Source organism: Mixophyes fleayi, chromosome 9 (assembly GCF_038048845.1).
Source record: "Mixophyes fleayi isolate aMixFle1 chromosome 9, aMixFle1.hap1, whole genome shotgun sequence".
Lineage (NCBI taxonomy): Eukaryota > Metazoa > Chordata > Amphibia > Anura > Limnodynastidae > Mixophyes > Mixophyes fleayi.
The window spans coordinates 2,598,553-2,615,859 of NC_134410.1; the positions used below are offsets into that span (position 1 = coordinate 2,598,553).

Here is a 17,307-nt window from a genome sequence, read left to right on the forward strand (position 1 = left end):
TTAGTGGCGCTATATAACGAAATAGATGATGATGATGATATAGATTGTAGTCTCACTGGGACAGAAACAGATGGGAGTCATTAAATATTCTCTGTAAAGTGCTATATATAAATAATTGTTAATAAATAATAATAATTTGTACCTAACATAAAACATACAAATAAGATTACACAGAAATTTCTGTATGCAAATAATATCTGCAATTACACAGCAGAGATTGATTATCTGTAATGTTATCGGCTGCAGTTAATCAGTAACTTGTGCTTAACAAATCCATAAAAATTCAATAGGAGAAGGAGCGAGGAGTTTAAAGTTTTGTGCGGATCGTGTTCAGCGTGGACACGATGGCTTCCTGGAAGCTCCCTGTTTTCTCTGCGTTAATATATTGCTTGGTGGTGACGGCAGCTGGACAACGTAAGATTGCCATTTTTATTATGTAGTGGTGGGAGTAGTTGGGGTGTTTTGATCAGTATAGAACAATGACAGCTTATTACCCTGATTTCCCTTCTTTGCATGGTAAGCAGCTTTGATTCTACAGAAAATCAGAGGTTAATAAGGACCTGCTGCCATGTGTTTGTGAATGTTCTGTTCACTAGGGCTCCTCAGAGCTTTACAGGGTTAACAAGAGACAATCAGAGCATTTCCTATGTGATACGATTGTATTTGTGCATAAGGAATATAGGGGCCTATTTATCAATAATATTTTTCATTAAAATCCCCCAAAATCTGCAGCTTAGCAGCATATTTAAGTTTCCTGTTAATTTATGACTAGAGCATCGCAGAAGATATTGAAAATCAGGGGCAGGCTGGGGGGGGGGGGGGCAGGGGGGCTTCTGCCCCTAACCCCCCCCCCCCCCTGGGCCGGTCCCATAGTGGACTACTTTGGGCTGGGTCACTGAGCCTCCACCATTTTTTCCCTTTAATATAGGCTGCTGAATCGAATCTTGCCCCCCGGGCCAAAGTTTGCCAGCCCTCCCCTGTCGGAGATGCTGCTGTCCCTGTCTCTTCAAACACAAAAGCAGCCCCCATAGGTTTCTGAAGCTGGCAGCAGCCATTGAAGCTGATGGGAAATCATTGCGGTAGAGGGATCTTCACTGGAGAAAAGGGACCTACACCAAACCCTAAAATACAGCCCCATACCATTATCCCTCCTCCACCAAACTTCACCGTTGGCATAATGCAGTCAAGCTGGTAACGTTCGCCTGGCATCCGTCAAACCCAGACTCGCCCATCTGACCTCCAGAGAAGCGTGATTCATCACTCCACAGAACACGTTTCCACTGCTCCACAGTCAGGTGTCGGTGTGCTTTACACCACTCCATCCGACGCTTGGCATTGGTCTTGGTGATGTGAGGCTGCATGCAGCTGCTCGGCCATGGAAACCCATCCATTAAGTTCCCGCCGCAGTTTTTGTGCTTACATTAATGCTGGTGGAAGTTCAGAACTCTTCAGCTATGGACTCAGCAGAGTGTTGGAGACTTTTACGCACCATGCGCCTTAGCAGTCGTTGACCCCGCTCTGTGATTTTACGTGGTCTACCGCTTCGTGGCTCACATACAGTTGACCGTGGAATATCCAGCAGAGACAAAATTTCACGAACTGTCTTACTGCAAAGGTGGCATCCTATCACAGTACCACACATCCTATCACAGTACCGCACATCCTATCACAGTACCACACATCCTATCACAGTACCACACATCCTATCACAGTATCACACATCCTATCACAGTATCACACATCCTATCACAGTACCACACATCCTATCACAGTACCGCACATCCTATCACAGTACCACACATCCTATCACAGTATCACACATCCTATCACAGTATCACACATCCTATCACAGTATCACGCATCCTATCACAGTATCACGCATCCTATCACAGTACCACACATCCTATCACAGTACCACACATCCTATCACAGTACCGCACATCCTATCACAGTACCACACATCCTATCACAGTACCACACATCCTATCACAGTATCACACATCCTATCACAGTACCACACATCCTATCACAGTACCACACCTCCTATCACAGTACCACACATCCTATCACAGTACCACACCTCCTATCACAGTATCACACATCCTATCACAGTACCACACATCCTATCACAGTACCACACCTCCTATCACAGTACCACACCTCCTATCACAGTACCACACCTCCTATCACAGTACCACACATCCTATCACACATCCTATCACAGTACCACACCTCCTATCACAGTACCACACATCCTATCACACATCCTATCACAGTATCACACATCCTATCACAGTATCACACATCCTATCACAGTACCACACATCCTATCACAGTACCACACATCCTATCACAGTATCACACATCCTATCACAGTGCCACACATCCTATCACAGTATCGCACATCCTATCACAGTACCGCACATCCTATCACAGTACCGCACATCCTATCACAGTACCGCACATCCTATCACAGTACCGCACATCCTATCACAGTACCGCACATCCTATCACAGTACCACACATCCTATCACAGTACCACACATCCTATCACAGTATCACACATCCTATCACAGTACCACACATCCTATCACAGTATCACACATCCTATCACAGTACCGCACATCCTATCACAGTACCGCACATCCTATCACAGTACCGCACATCCTATCACAGTACCGCACATCCTATCACAGTACCGCACATCCTATCACAGTACCGCACATCCTATCACAGTATCGCACATCCTATCACAGTATCACACATCCTATCACAGTACCACACATCCTATCACAGTACCACACATCCTATCACAGTATCACACATCCTATCACAGTACAACGCTGGAAGTCACTGAGCTCTTCAGAACGACCCATTTTGTCTCACAAATGTTTGCAAATGGAGACTGCATGGCTGGTGCTGGATGTTATACACCTCTGGCAACGGGTCTGATTGAAACACCTCAATTCAATAATTAACAGGTGGGGCCAGATACCTTTGTCCATATAGTGTATATGTTTATTTCTCTGGGCTTCACACAGAGAAAAACTGGCAAAATATGGGATCTCTTTTTTTCCAATTCTCTTTTCAAAGTTATTTTGTGCTACCCTAAATATTTATCCCAGAATATAATAAGTTAGTTCCCCCGGAGTACAGAGATATGAAATACGTGTCCATTACGTAGGGTGTGACATTATAGGGTCTGGGGACATGTGTATGTATTATACGTTACGCTGCCACTGCACTGGGGAATAATGATACCTCATGTACAAATTTGTTATGGTGGAAGTGGGGTGGAGGCAGTGTCGGACCGGGGCATGAAGGGCCCACCGGGAAAACCAATAACTGAGGTCCACCTAATACCATGTAGCGCTGCAAAGGGGTGTTGGGGGCGTGCTGAAGTGAAAAAGCTACAATTACATTACTCATTTACAGTGAAATATGTAGTTAGGTACGAGAAATGGAGACATGTATTATGTAAACTATAGGGAGTATAGGTAGCCCCCCTTCCTATAGTTTAGTATAGCCACTCCCCCCCCCTTTCTATAGTTTAGCTTATATTAGCCTTCCCCCTCCCTATAGTATAGTATAGGCAGCCCCCCCTATAGTATAGTATAGGCAGCCCCCCCTATAGTATAGTATAGGCAGCCCCCCCTATAGTATAGTATAGTATAGGCAGCCCCCCCTTTAGTATAGTATAGGCAGCCCCCCCTATAGTATAGTATAGGCAGCCCCCCTATAGTATAGTATAGGCAGCCCCCCCTATAGTATAGTATAGGCAGCCCCCCCTATAATATAGTATAGGCAGCCCACACAGAATTACATGACGTATTTGTGAACAATTCAATAGTTTTTCAGTGCACTATTTCAGATGTGTTGAGTTCATTGAAGGTTACATTGTATGTAGAGTCAATACTTTGGGGCTCATTTAGAAGTGACGTCTGTTTTCTTGCGTTAAATATTAACTTCCATACTCATGCAAACCAAAAAATGTGTGTGCATACGTCCTCCTCTATGTACTCACACTCCTGCCCGCTCCCTGCGCTCGGCCGACGACCGCCGCCTCTCCTCCACTCTTATAACCTCTTCCCACTCCAGAATCCAAGACTTTTCCCGTGCAGCCCTTCACTGGAACAACCTCCCTCGTTCCATCCGCCTCTCTCCTACTCTGTGCTCCTTAAAACGGGGACTCAAAACTCACCTCTTCCTCAAAGTCTACCATCAACTTAACCCCCATCTCCTCCCTTTGCTCGTCCTCCCTTCTCTCCTCTTGTCTCAACTGGCTCCTCTTGTGCCTGGTCTGTTTACCCTCCCTTAGGATGTAAGCTCGTATGAGCAGGGCCCCCTCCCCTCCTGTCTCCATACCTGTTCTTCCGCTCTGTCTTTACTGTATATGACTGGCCGGAGTTTCTGAAGTATTGGTACTTTTTGTTTATTGTTCTGTATGGTTTCACCCTGTATAGTCTACTGTTAGTACTGTGTGCGGCGCTGCGGATACCTTGTGGTGCCTAACAAATAAATGATAATAATAATAATAATAATAATAATATGTATACCACACTGCATTGCATTATTATACTCTGCAAAATAGGGTAATATGACTTAAGTATTTACTACTATCGCTGTTAAGTTGCATCTTATTTAAGGCTATGGCCGGGTGTAAGTATTCCCACTTGTACGCTTGTCGTACACCCGCCACCAATGCTGGTGTTTCTGAGCTGGACGTCTCTTGAGATCCCTCTGACTCCGCATATGCCGTTAATGCATTATTTCCTTATATCCGCAGCCAGCTGTGTGAACGTGCCAGACTTTGGGCGCTGCAGCGGGCAAACGTCCTACTTCTGCCCAGAAGGTATAGAATGTAGCTGCAAGGATGGGCAGGCGTTCTGCAGGTGAGATTACAGTTGTTACTTTGAGATGAAAACTTAAATACCAAAGAATCATTAGTAAAATGTGCTGTACAGAGACTAAGGCTGGCTACACACGACAGAAAATGTCACAACAGGGCCCCCCTTCTTCCTTCTCCCACCCCACCCCTATTTTTAAGTGATCCTAAATGACCCATTGTCTCCAGCCTCCCCCGTCCCCGGGTCCTTCTAACCCTTGTAGTTTACTTACCTTTCTGCTTCTCTTCTCTGTTTCTACTGTTGGCTTCTTTCAGCTCCTCTCCATTGACAACGCTGTAACATCATCAGTTATGTGACATCAGCGATGCTGCAGGGAGACTCTATGCCTCGCATTGTCTCTCTGTCCGGGAGCAAGCGCCTCTCTCAGAAAGACACCCTCGTGGGGGCTGGGACTGGAGCAAATGGCAGCAGCCATGGGGCCCCCACATCTTGGGAGTGGAGGCGGACAGACCGCCTACAAGGTGGCCCGTTACCATATCCCGTAATTAAGCACAGTGGCCTCTCACCTCCTACATCTCAGGAGCAGCAAGGGAGACAGCCAGGTCCCTTTATTCACTGTGGAGACCCCCCTCCCTTAATAAATCTATTTGGGCTTAGGTTTGATACAGAGAGAGCCGTAACTTAGAATTCTAGCGCCTGGGGCGAGAAAGACAAATGCCGCCCCCCTAGCCCTCAATTTTAACCAAATTAACCTAAAATATTTCAAAATTGCGCCCCCTTCAGCGTTACGCCCTGGGCGGTCGCCCCTGTCGCAAAGCCCTAGTTATGGCCCTGGATACAGATGTAGGTTGGATAACAGTATTACAGGTGTGATACAGATGTAGGATAACACTAGGACAGGTGTGATACAGATGTAGGATAACACTAGGACAGGTGTGATACAGATGTAGGATAACACTAGGACAGGTGTGATACAGATGTAGGATAACACTAGGACAGGTGTGATACAGATGTAGGATAACACTAGGACAGGTGTGATACAGATGTAGGATATCAGTAGGACAGGTGTGATACAGATGTAGGATATCAGTAGGACAGGTGTGATACAGATGTAGGATAACACTAGGACATGTGTGATACAGATGTAGGATAACACTAGGACAGGTGTGATACAGATGTAGGATAACACTAGGACAGGTGTGATACAGATGTAGGATATCAGTAGGACAGGTGTGATACAGATGTAGGATATCAGTATTACAGGTGTGATACAGATGTAGGATAACACTAGGACAGGTGTGATACAGATGTAGGATAACACTAGGACAGGTGTGATACAGATGTAGGATAACACTAGGACAGGTGTGATACAGATGTAGGATAACACTAGGACAGGTGTGATACAGATGTAGGATAACACTAGGACAGGTGTGATACAGATGTAGGATATCAGTAGGACAGGTGTGATACAGATGTAGGATAACACTAGGACAGGTGTGATACAGATGTAGGATAACACTAGGACAGGTGTGATACAGATGTAGGATAACACTAGGACAGGTGTGATACAGATGTAGGATAACACTAGGACAGGTGTGATACAGATGTAGGATATCAGTAGGACAGGTGTGATACAGATGTAGGATAACACTAGGACAGGTGTGATACAGATGTAGGATATCAGTATTACAGGTGTGATACAGATGTAGGATAACACTAGGACAGGTGTGATACAGATGTAGGATAACACTAGGACAGGTGTGATACAGATGTAGGATAACACTAGGACAGGTGTGATACAGATGTAGGATAACACTAGGACAGGTGTGATACAGATGTAGGATAACACTAGGACAGGTGTGATACAGATGTAGGATATCAGTAGGACAGGTGTGATACAGATGTAGGATAACACTAGGACAGGTGTGATACAGATGTAGGATAACACTAGGACAGGTGTGATACAGATGTAGGATAACACTAGGACAGGTGTGATACAGATGTAGGATAACACTAGGACAGGTGTGATACAGATGTAGGATATCAGTAGGACAGGTGTGATACAGATGTAGGATAACAGTAGCACAGGTGTGATACTTTAGCGTGCTCACATCTTGTTCTCAGCTGCACTTAGGGGGCACGTATCTGGGGAACCTCACACCCACACTCAGCCCACGTGTTGATCAGACTAGCACCATCCTACTCTGACCTCATCCTCCGTCTTATCACCCTCGGGATCTCCATCTCTGTAACTGCATCACTTCCTGTCTTCGAACCCCGATACGTTCCACTCGGTGTCTCCCAAACTCAGAGAACCTGCGAGCCCTAATGACTGAGCCCCTCCGAACACACAAGACCCATTTTTTAAACACTCAGTTCCTTTAAACTCTCATCCTCACCCCTCAGGGCATCAGACTCACTCAATCATACCAATGGTTTTTCTCATATATGTTTTTAATATTAAGAAATTATAAAATTAATAAATATTTAATATTTGTAATTCTACAGAAAACTCCTTTTGTAAAGTCTTATTTAACTAGATACTAATCGTATGAGGAGCTAACGATCAGATCTTTACAACACGTAGATTTCTAGTACGATTGTTCCTTAAAATGATGTCAGCGCATTTTTCTGTAGTTTCGCTCAGACAACGATTAGTGATTAGTTCCAGTTACTGTTCTTTTATTTTTTATCAATGTAAGAAGTGTTGTGATAAACTGAAGCATTAATAATTTGTTTCATTCCAGTTGTCCATACTATAAAGGCCCAAATACAGATTACTGGTACATGGGCTCTAAATGCGACTTTCTGTGGAGTACATGGGACCTGATTATAATTGTCGTGTGTCCGGCGGTAGCCCTCGCTTTCGTGGTCGCTGTCATGGCACAACTAATTCACTTCTGCAAAACAAAGTCACACAGCAAGTCTGAGAAAGAGCCAAAGTAAGTCATATATTCTGTAATCTGTAACTGTGCTAGAAAATGATAGAAGACATCTGATTATAGTTATATTGGATTATACTACATGGATAGTGTGGATACTTATATAAACCTCTGTGAACGATATCCTTATCTTTGACATTCTTTGTCTTTCACTGCAGTGGCCATATTAAGACATAACTCATCCATACTACATGATAATACTTTGAACAATACTTGCAGCTTCTTTACTTCATTCCAGTCTTCCTCCATCATATTCACCTCCCGTAGACCAGCCAGGCATAGACTGACAACTTTGCTTTCTCTCAAGAAAATAAATAATCATAAGACCAGGTGTACCAAAACGTAATTTAATAGAATGCTAATTTAAAACTATTGCTAAAGCATTATAAGGAATAATGTTCACTGTGGTATATATAATAATAATTAAAGTCGCCTAGTTGGTTACAGAACTCCTCTGTAACTTCTAATATCTGTATATCCCCCACGTGTGCAGTAAGTTTTATTGTCTGCGATCATTTCAGCATTGTCGTTCATACATTTATTTTTCAGGAAAAAGTCAGAGCGACAGACAACTAACACCCACCACAACGAAGCCTTTGTGCCCGACGCACATAACATATCATCCTACCAGGATAATCCTCAGGTAACTAGATGTTTAATCACATTTTACCTTATGAAAAGGTGGTGGTAGCTGAATTAGCAAATGAGTCCATTGTGCGTTTCACGAGCTCATTAGTGAAATTGTTTTTAAACAAAAGCAAGTACCTTGTATCTGGTTACATAAGGCCATGTTGTGGTACTGTGTGCTTAATTGGTGCAATTAGCTTAATGGCAAAATTGTACAAAATAACACTCCAAACCTTTTCAATTAACTCCTTAGTGCCGGATACTTTGTCTGGCTGATGGGCTGAGTGTGAGTCTTCAAATTTGTCCAGACAGACGACAGACAGAGAATAGACAAATCATTTACCTCCAGTTCAGAAGTAGCAATAGTAATATAAGTTAGGCGCTAGGCACAATCCTGGAAGCAAGAAGGACACATGACAGGCGCTCGATATCTCTGTTTGTCTAACTTTAATGTGTTCCATCCTTATTTACATTGTAAGATGCAATATTAATCAACTGTTCTATCTCTTATCTCATTAAGATACCAAGGGCTATGCCAATGAACCCAAGCAGATCAAGGTGAGTAATGTCTGCTCTCCTGAACGTGGGGATTGTCACGTGCAATGATCCTCACCTGTTTTAATAACCTGGGGCCTGATTCATAAAGGATCTTAACTTAAGAAACTTCTTATTTCAGTCTCCTGGACAAAACCATGTTACAATGCAGGGGGTGCAAATTAGTTTTCTGTTTTGCACATAAGTTAAATACTGACTGTTTTTTCATGTAACACACAAATACTTGATAACTTATTTGTACACTGACATTTAAAGTTGATATTTGGTTGCTACGTGAAAAAAGAGTCAGTATTTAACTTATGTGCAAAACAGAAAACTAATTTGCACCCCTTGCATTGTAACATGGTTTTGTCCAGGAGACTGAAATAAGAAGTTTCTTAAGTTAAGATCCTTAATGAATCAGGCCCCTGGTAAGGTAATTTGTATTTTTGGCCACAGGATTGTAAAGCGTTTATTGTTGGTTATTTATTATGCCAGAAAACATTATAGTTTGGGGACTCTTTATTGTCTAGTCATCTTACCCACACGGTGGAGAATTCGGTGTAACTGTCTCCAATCGCCATAGTCTAGTCTCACAAACGTCTCCTTTACGATTGGGCGGTGGTACATTCTCACCCCATGGGTAATACTCGGGATGTTGATCTGGTTAATTTATTAATATATGTTTGTGCCTTAGGACTGACGATCCTTAACACAGCAGCTTGTCATTATATTGATTTTCACACCCCACGCATTTCTCCATTCAGTGAAGGAGGTCCGTAAACCCGGTGATGTCACTGTGATGTCATCGGGATTCCTCCAGATCTCCTCAGACACCAACAATACACAATCTAGTGTCTTACATGTAAACTGCTACACGTGTAACACCAGATATAACCGTGTGCAGGGGGGATCCAGATACTGTTGTGTCTCAACAACATGCTAATTACAGATGGGGATATGCCGGTAGACATACGTGAACATACCGGGCTTGTAATAACCCACACACACATGTGTCCTCTCTAGAATAAAGATCTCTTGTCTTTGCAGCTATTTTGCTGATGTGCCTCAAGCGGACTATGACTTTCATGACCAACGTGGACCTCAGCAATTTCCTGTAAGTAATGTACTCTAAATTCTCTATATGCACATTGGGGAACATTGTACTGATATAAAAACACTAAGTACTCATATAAAGATACTATGTACTGATATAAAGATACTATGTACGGATATAAAGATACTAAGTACTCATACAAAGATACTATGTACGGATATAAAGATACTATGTACGGATATAAAGATACTAAGTACTCATACAAAGATACTATGTACGGATATAAAAATACTAAGTACTCATATAAAGATACTATGTATGGATATAAAGATACTAAGTACTCATACAAAGATACTATGTACTGATATAAAGATACTAAGTACTCATACAAAGATACTATGTACGGATATTAAGATACTAAATACTCATATAAAGATACTATGTATGGATATAAAGATACTATGTACGGATATAAAGATACTAAGTACTCATACAAAGATACTATGTATGGATATAAAGATACTAAGTACTCATATAAAGATACTATGTATGGATATAAAGATACTAAGTACTCATATAAAGATACTATGTATGGATATAAAGATACTAAGTACTCATACAAAGATACTATGTACTGATATAAAGATACTATGTATATATATAAATACTCATATAAAGATACTATGTACTGAAATAAAGATACTATGTACGGATATAAAGATACTAAGTACTCATACAAAGATACTATGTACTGATATAAAGATACTAAGTACTCATACAAAGATACTATGTACGGATATAAAGATACTAAGTACTCATATAAAGATACTATGTATGGATATAAAGATACTAAGTACTCATACAAAGATACTATGTACTGATATAAAGATACTAAGTACTCATACAAAGATACTATGTATGGATATTAAGATACTAAATACTCATATAAAGATACTATGTACTGAAATAAAGATACAATGTTCCTATATAAAGACACAATTTACTGATATAACAATACTGATATAAGGACAATATTTAATGATATAAAGACACTAATTACTGATATAAAGACATTATTTACTGATAAAAGACATTATTTACTGATATAAAAACACTATTTACTGATATAAAGACACTTTGTATTGATATAAAGACACAATAGTCCGATATAAAGACACTATTTACTGATATAACAATACTGATATAAGGACAATATTTACTGATATAAAGACACTAATTACTGATATAAAGACATTATTTACTGATATTAAGACACTATTTACTGATATAAAGATAATGATATAAAGATACTGATATAAAGATACTGATATAAAGATACTGATATAAAGACACTATTTACTGACATAAAGATACTGATATAAAGATACTAGTGATCTATTTTCTCTCAAAGTGAATTCTGAAAGCCTAAATACAGAATTGATATCCAGCTCCGTGGATGACGATGAGAACGGTTATATTTGTATTTAGGAACGCAGAAAGATGCAGAGATAAATCTGTGTCCACGCTTTGTTCATGTGATCATATTCTTACGTGGCTGCGCACTTCCTGCACCGAAAGTCTCTAAAATTAGGGATGGATATAATAATGCAACTATTATACACACAGACATTAGATTTCAATGAAATATGCTAATATACTCTGGTGCTAAACACGTGAATAGAAAAAGTAAATTATGAAAACTAAAAATCCCAAATAAATGGCAATTTTAATAACGCGATGATTGCTAATTTTTTTGTTTCGGGATAATTGGGAGAAAAGTGAATTAATACATGTAATCTTATAATACTATTTGCAAAAATAGAATTGTAAATAATATAGAGTGGAAATGTCTATATAAATGGATGATAATTAATACCACCTAGAGCTGACCGTAAACTCACTGGGCCTGAGTCATTAAGGCAAAAAAAGGAGTAAATGTTCTCCGGGACAAACCATGTTATGATGCAAGGGGTGCAAATCAGTTTATTATTTTGCACATAAGTTAAATACTGGCTGTTTTTTCATCTAGCACACAAATACTTAATAGCTTTATTTGTACACTGAAATTTCAAGTTGATCTAGGACATGCCCTACCCTAATTATAAATCTGTCCCCACATTTTACATTTACCTCCCCCTCCAATGCAACATGGTTTTGCCCAGATACAAAGTTACTCCTTTTTATGTTTTACTCTCCTTAATGACTCAGGCCCACTGAGTACAATCTAGGGCACTGTGGTAAAACTATCAAATCTCATGAAATTAATTCTGTCAATATTTCCTAAATACTCCTATTTACTTGTTTAATATTGTCATCTGTCTATGGGTTATCCAATGAATATAGAGGCGATAAGTAATTAAGTAATCCTGAGAAGTAGTTGCTTGATATATAGGGGAGATATTGAATAATAATCTTTTCTAGGCAAATGTCTCCGATAAATGTCTCCGATAGCTCCTCCGTTAGGCTTTTATTAAATATTTAATCTACTTACAAAACGCCTTTGCGGATGCTTTAGGGCTTTATAAAAAAAAGCCCCATAGAGCCTAAGGGGTATATTTACTAAACCGCGGGTTTGAAAAAGTGGAGATGTTGCCTATAGCAACCAATCAGATTCTAGTTATCAGTTATTTCATAAATTCTACAAAATGACAGCTAGAATCTGATTGGTTGCTATAGGCAACATCTCCACTTTTTCAAACCCGCGGTTTAGTAAATATACCCCCAAGAGTTAAACTTAATCGATACTCAGTGAGTTTACAGTATTACAGCATTTAATTGATATTAATTATTCTACACTCCGAATTTTCACTGTTATTTATAATTTCAGATGTGTATATTTCTGTATATATTAAAATTATTAGTACCCTATGAATATATATATATATATATATTCACTAATCTTCCAATTATGCTTAACAAATAATTGTAGTATTCATCTTATTATTATTACATTATTATGATTAGCCCTTATTTGTATTTTGTACCTCAGTTATTTTCCTATCTTTACATTTTATATTCACTTGTTTAGCTCCATAGTATGTTAGTTATATTTGTTTCCTTTATTGAGATATGTCAACATAGTTACAAGTTTACTTAGCACTATTTTGCCTACATTTACACAAGATTCCAGGTCATGAGTTGAGCAATTGTAATAAACCTGAAATGCAGCTACAGATACCTGGAGACGGCCCAATTTATCAGGAGTTCACAGAGACATTTTATCTTCACAATCCTGAGTCTAAAGTCCAGAAAATATCATATGAAGCATCTTTTTCATATTACACTGAACACTTAGTAAATATAGCGCCTACCTCTCATGTATACTTCTTACCCAGCAGTAACAACCCTTCCATTTTGTATTTTTGCAGAGGGTGTCAATGCCTACTTACCCTCAGGATGACTACAGCCAGGGTTTCGCCAATCCACGAGCCGGTTGGGCAAACAGATCCATGCGCCCACAATTTCCAGCTTACAATTAACTGTGTATCGTGTCGTGTTCTAATTCTTTTTCTCTGATGGACGTTCGTCGGGTTAATGTATAAAACTGCAGCTGTCACTCAACATAATTAGAGGGGAGCATTGCACAGTATGAAAGAAGAAATTAAGGTTGTGATAATCAGACGTTTGCCAGGAGATATTGTAACTATCACTCTCATTTCATGTAAATCAGAAATTGCCCAGAACCTTTGTGGAATTGCAAACACACCTCCTACACCCATATGCAGATTCTCCCTGTACAAGGTAATGCCATTAGTGGAGTAACATTATATTATGAGGATACCTAGGGCAGATGCCTCAGGTAGTAAGGTTTGGCGGGGAAAAAGGGCAATAAAATGAAAAGAATGCATTTTACAAATTCCAGTTATCTTGCTGCAAATATATAAATTAACCGTATTTACCTTGTTAGTAGATCTAATGATGCTGTGATTGAAAATATTTCTATTTTAAGGTGACACAACTTATTTACAAATGCCTATTGTAGCTTGTAAAAGTTTTATAGCTTGGCACACTGCTTTTTAGCGGTGTGTTAGGTTTGGCTGTACTTGTTAATTATACAGATATCCAGTCTCTCCCAACATGCCCCACCAACGACATGCTGGGACTTGCAGTTCTCCACAACTACTGGGAAATCTTGATTAATGGTGCCTAAGCAACATTCTGCAAAGGCACAGTATCCAGACTAAGCATCCTGCGCTAGGCTGATTGCTGGGAGTGAGTGGGAGGGGGGTTTAATCACTAATGGAGGACCTCCCATGAAATAAAATCTGTTACTCTACCCTCCCATTATTTCGGGTTATCTTGAGCTCCCAAGTGGTGCTCATGGGGGACCAGTCATCACTGGAATCACAGTTGGTCAGAGATCAGCGGAGTCGGTATAATTATCAGGTACCGGTTTGGCTAAAGAAAATGATCACATTTTGTTCAAACTTCCCTAATAATGAAATGAGAATCACAAATAAATTGTCAATATATTTGCTGACAGAATTTGTAAGACAATATAGTACAGATGCAGATGTAAGATAAGTGATATGAGAAGGAACTTTAACACAATGTAATTTCTTTTGATGATTCACACTGAATATACATTACTATGTGGAGCATTGAAACACTCTACTTTTTAAGCGAATGTATGTAAATCAGCTAAAAATAAACTACTGACCAATTACTGTGCTGTTATTATTATTATTATTATCTTTGACTTATAAGGCGCCACAGAGGGTCCGCAGCGCCGTACATTACATATACAGAAAACAGAACCAAGACACAACATGATACAAAAATATATACAAACACAGGTGACAGGGTAAAGCAAATCAGATTATATCTGGGCTAGATAGTGAAAGGGATGGTACAAATCAGCGAGAAGAAGGCCAAAGCTTAAGAAAACAGGGAAAACAGGGCTAGGGAAGCAGCCAAGAGGTACAGAGGGTGAAGGAACAGTAGAAGGAGCACACAAGGAATGAGGACCCTGCTCCTGAGAGCTTATATCCTAAAGGGAAGAGGGAGACACAAATAGGATGGTACTAACTGGGGGAGAGAGCCGGGACAAGGGAGTTAGGAGGACTGATAGACTTGAATAAAGAAATGAGTCTTAAGGGCACCATTGAAGCCTTTGAGAATAGATGCTAACCTGATGGGGAGCAGCCTGTTCAAAGTCCTGGAGATGGGAGTGAGAGGAGGTGATCAGTGAAGCAGTGAGGCGGCGTTACAGATGAGTGTAGGTAGAGATGAGATTGGATATAAATTCAAATTGGTTACTATCGGCACTATTCTAATCTGCTTCCTAATATCTACACACTAGAAAAGGGTTCTTACTCTTCTCATATACAACAGATTATAAACAAAGATTGGTGTACACACATTAGGTGCCAATTATAAGCACATCAGAGTCTGAGGCAATTCCCTTTTTCTACACCGAAAATGGTTTTCTTTTTCACTGAAACTCAAGAAAACTAAATATAATGTAGTATGTTCTTATCAGGCAATCACACTTCCCAAATACATAAGTAGAAAAACTCCATATAAGCACCATGTGATGGTAATAAACATAACACCAAATAGGAACAAAACTCCAAGTGTCTTCTAATCCACCTTGTCCCCAAAAGACATATGATTGCAAGGTTTTCAATGAATATGAGCCTTCAGATAAAATATCACACATATTCTTTCTTCCTTCACCAGAAGACCATCCTTTTCTCCATTCAAATACAAAACAACAAAAAAGAGATCTAGTGCATTATCTCTTTAAACTTTACTTGTATAAAATATTAAAAACAATACAATTGTAACAGAAGTAATTCCACAATAAAATTGTGCAGGGACTTGTACCAGATTGTGTTAAAAAATAGGCATAGATGTAATAATGCAGATCTGTCATCAGTCAGGTCCAGTCCCCACTATAGCCTGGCCGAACGTTATATTATCAAGCCAAACTTTGTGGTGATTGCTATCATATTCTATGTATCCTCCTATATCCGTAGGTTTACTGTATGTTTTTGTTTGTATCCCTTTACCAGTGATGTAAACTGTAATATCCAGAAAGTTTGCAGTGATTTTACTGTAATCAAAAGTAAGTTCAAAGTGATGCGTATTTGAATTCAAATATGTGAAGAAATTTTGAAAAGTGGTTTCAGAACCTCTCCAAACGAAAAATATGTCGTCAAGGTAGCGATACCACGATACCAGGTCCGCCCCAAAGTCATGACCACTCCACACCCATAGCTCCTCCCACTGAGCCATGAAAATGTTCGCATAACTTGGGGCGAACCTGGTACCCATCGCTGTGCCAACACACTGTAAATAAAAAAACTCCTGAAATTTGAAATAGGTATTATGGAGGATAAATGAAATACCTTCTCGTATGAAGCGTTTTTTGACTTGTGAATATGTAGTATTTTCAAGACACTTGGTGACAGCTTCCAAACCTAGGTCGTGTTGTATGATGGTGTATAATGACTTTACATCTGCTGTCACCAAAAAGAAATCAGGTTGCCAGTCAATGTTATTTAATTTCTCCAAAAAGGATCTAGTATATTTGAGATGTGATCTAGATTGCTGGACTAGAGACTGTAGAAAGTGGTTGATTATTTCTGACAATTAATGGTGACTGTATCTAAACCCGAGATGATGGGCCTCCCTGGCGGGGCTGTTGCATTTTTATGAATTTTGGGTAATGTGTATAATACTGGAATTCTGGGGAACGGGATAATAATATATTCTGCCGTTTTTTCATCAATTACTTCCTCTTCCGCATATTTCCCAATCATATCCTTTAAATTCTTTAAGATAGTATCTGTAGTATCTCTTAAGTTTTTTATAAGTTTGTCCTGCCGATAATTTGCGGTACGGGGCGGCTATGAGTGTAGGTAGAGATGAGATTGGAGATGTAGGGAGGGGACGATTGATTAAGAGCTTTGAATAAGGAAATGAATCTTAAGGGCACGCTTGAAGCCTTTGAGAGTAGATGCTAACCTGATGGAACGTGGGAAGATCGTTCCACAGCTGGGGAGCAGCCCGGGCAAAGTCCTGAAGATGAGAGTGAGAGGAGGTGATCAGTGAAGTAGTGAGGCGGCGGTCACAGGCAGAGCGGAGGGGGCGGGTAGGAGTGTAGGAAGAGATGAGATTGGAGATGTAGGGAGGGGAAGATTGACTAAGAGCTTTAAAGGTGAGGGTGAGGATTTTAAATTTAATTCTGTAGGGTATGGGGAGCCAATGTAGTGACTGTTGGAGGGAGACTGCAGAGACAGAGTGCGGGAGAGAAAAATGAGGCGGGCAGCAGCATTGAGGATAGACTTAAGAG

General features: G+C 40.0%; 1 protein-coding gene across 1 annotated transcript; it reads left to right on the forward strand.

The window, feature by feature from the left end:
• Window positions 1–291: 291 nt before the first annotated feature.
• On the forward strand, window positions 292–14,654 carry LOC142101394 (uncharacterized). The gene is made up of 7 exons (XM_075185858.1): window positions 292–414; window positions 4,787–4,892; window positions 7,595–7,789; window positions 8,339–8,432; window positions 8,937–8,974; window positions 10,001–10,067; window positions 13,376–14,654. The coding sequence occupies exons 1-7, from the start codon at window positions 345–347 to the stop codon at window positions 13,484–13,486; spliced, it is 681 nt and encodes a 226-aa protein (XP_075041959.1). The 5' UTR covers window positions 292–344; the 3' UTR covers window positions 13,487–14,654.
• The last annotated feature ends 2,653 nt before the right edge of the window (window positions 14,655–17,307 follow it).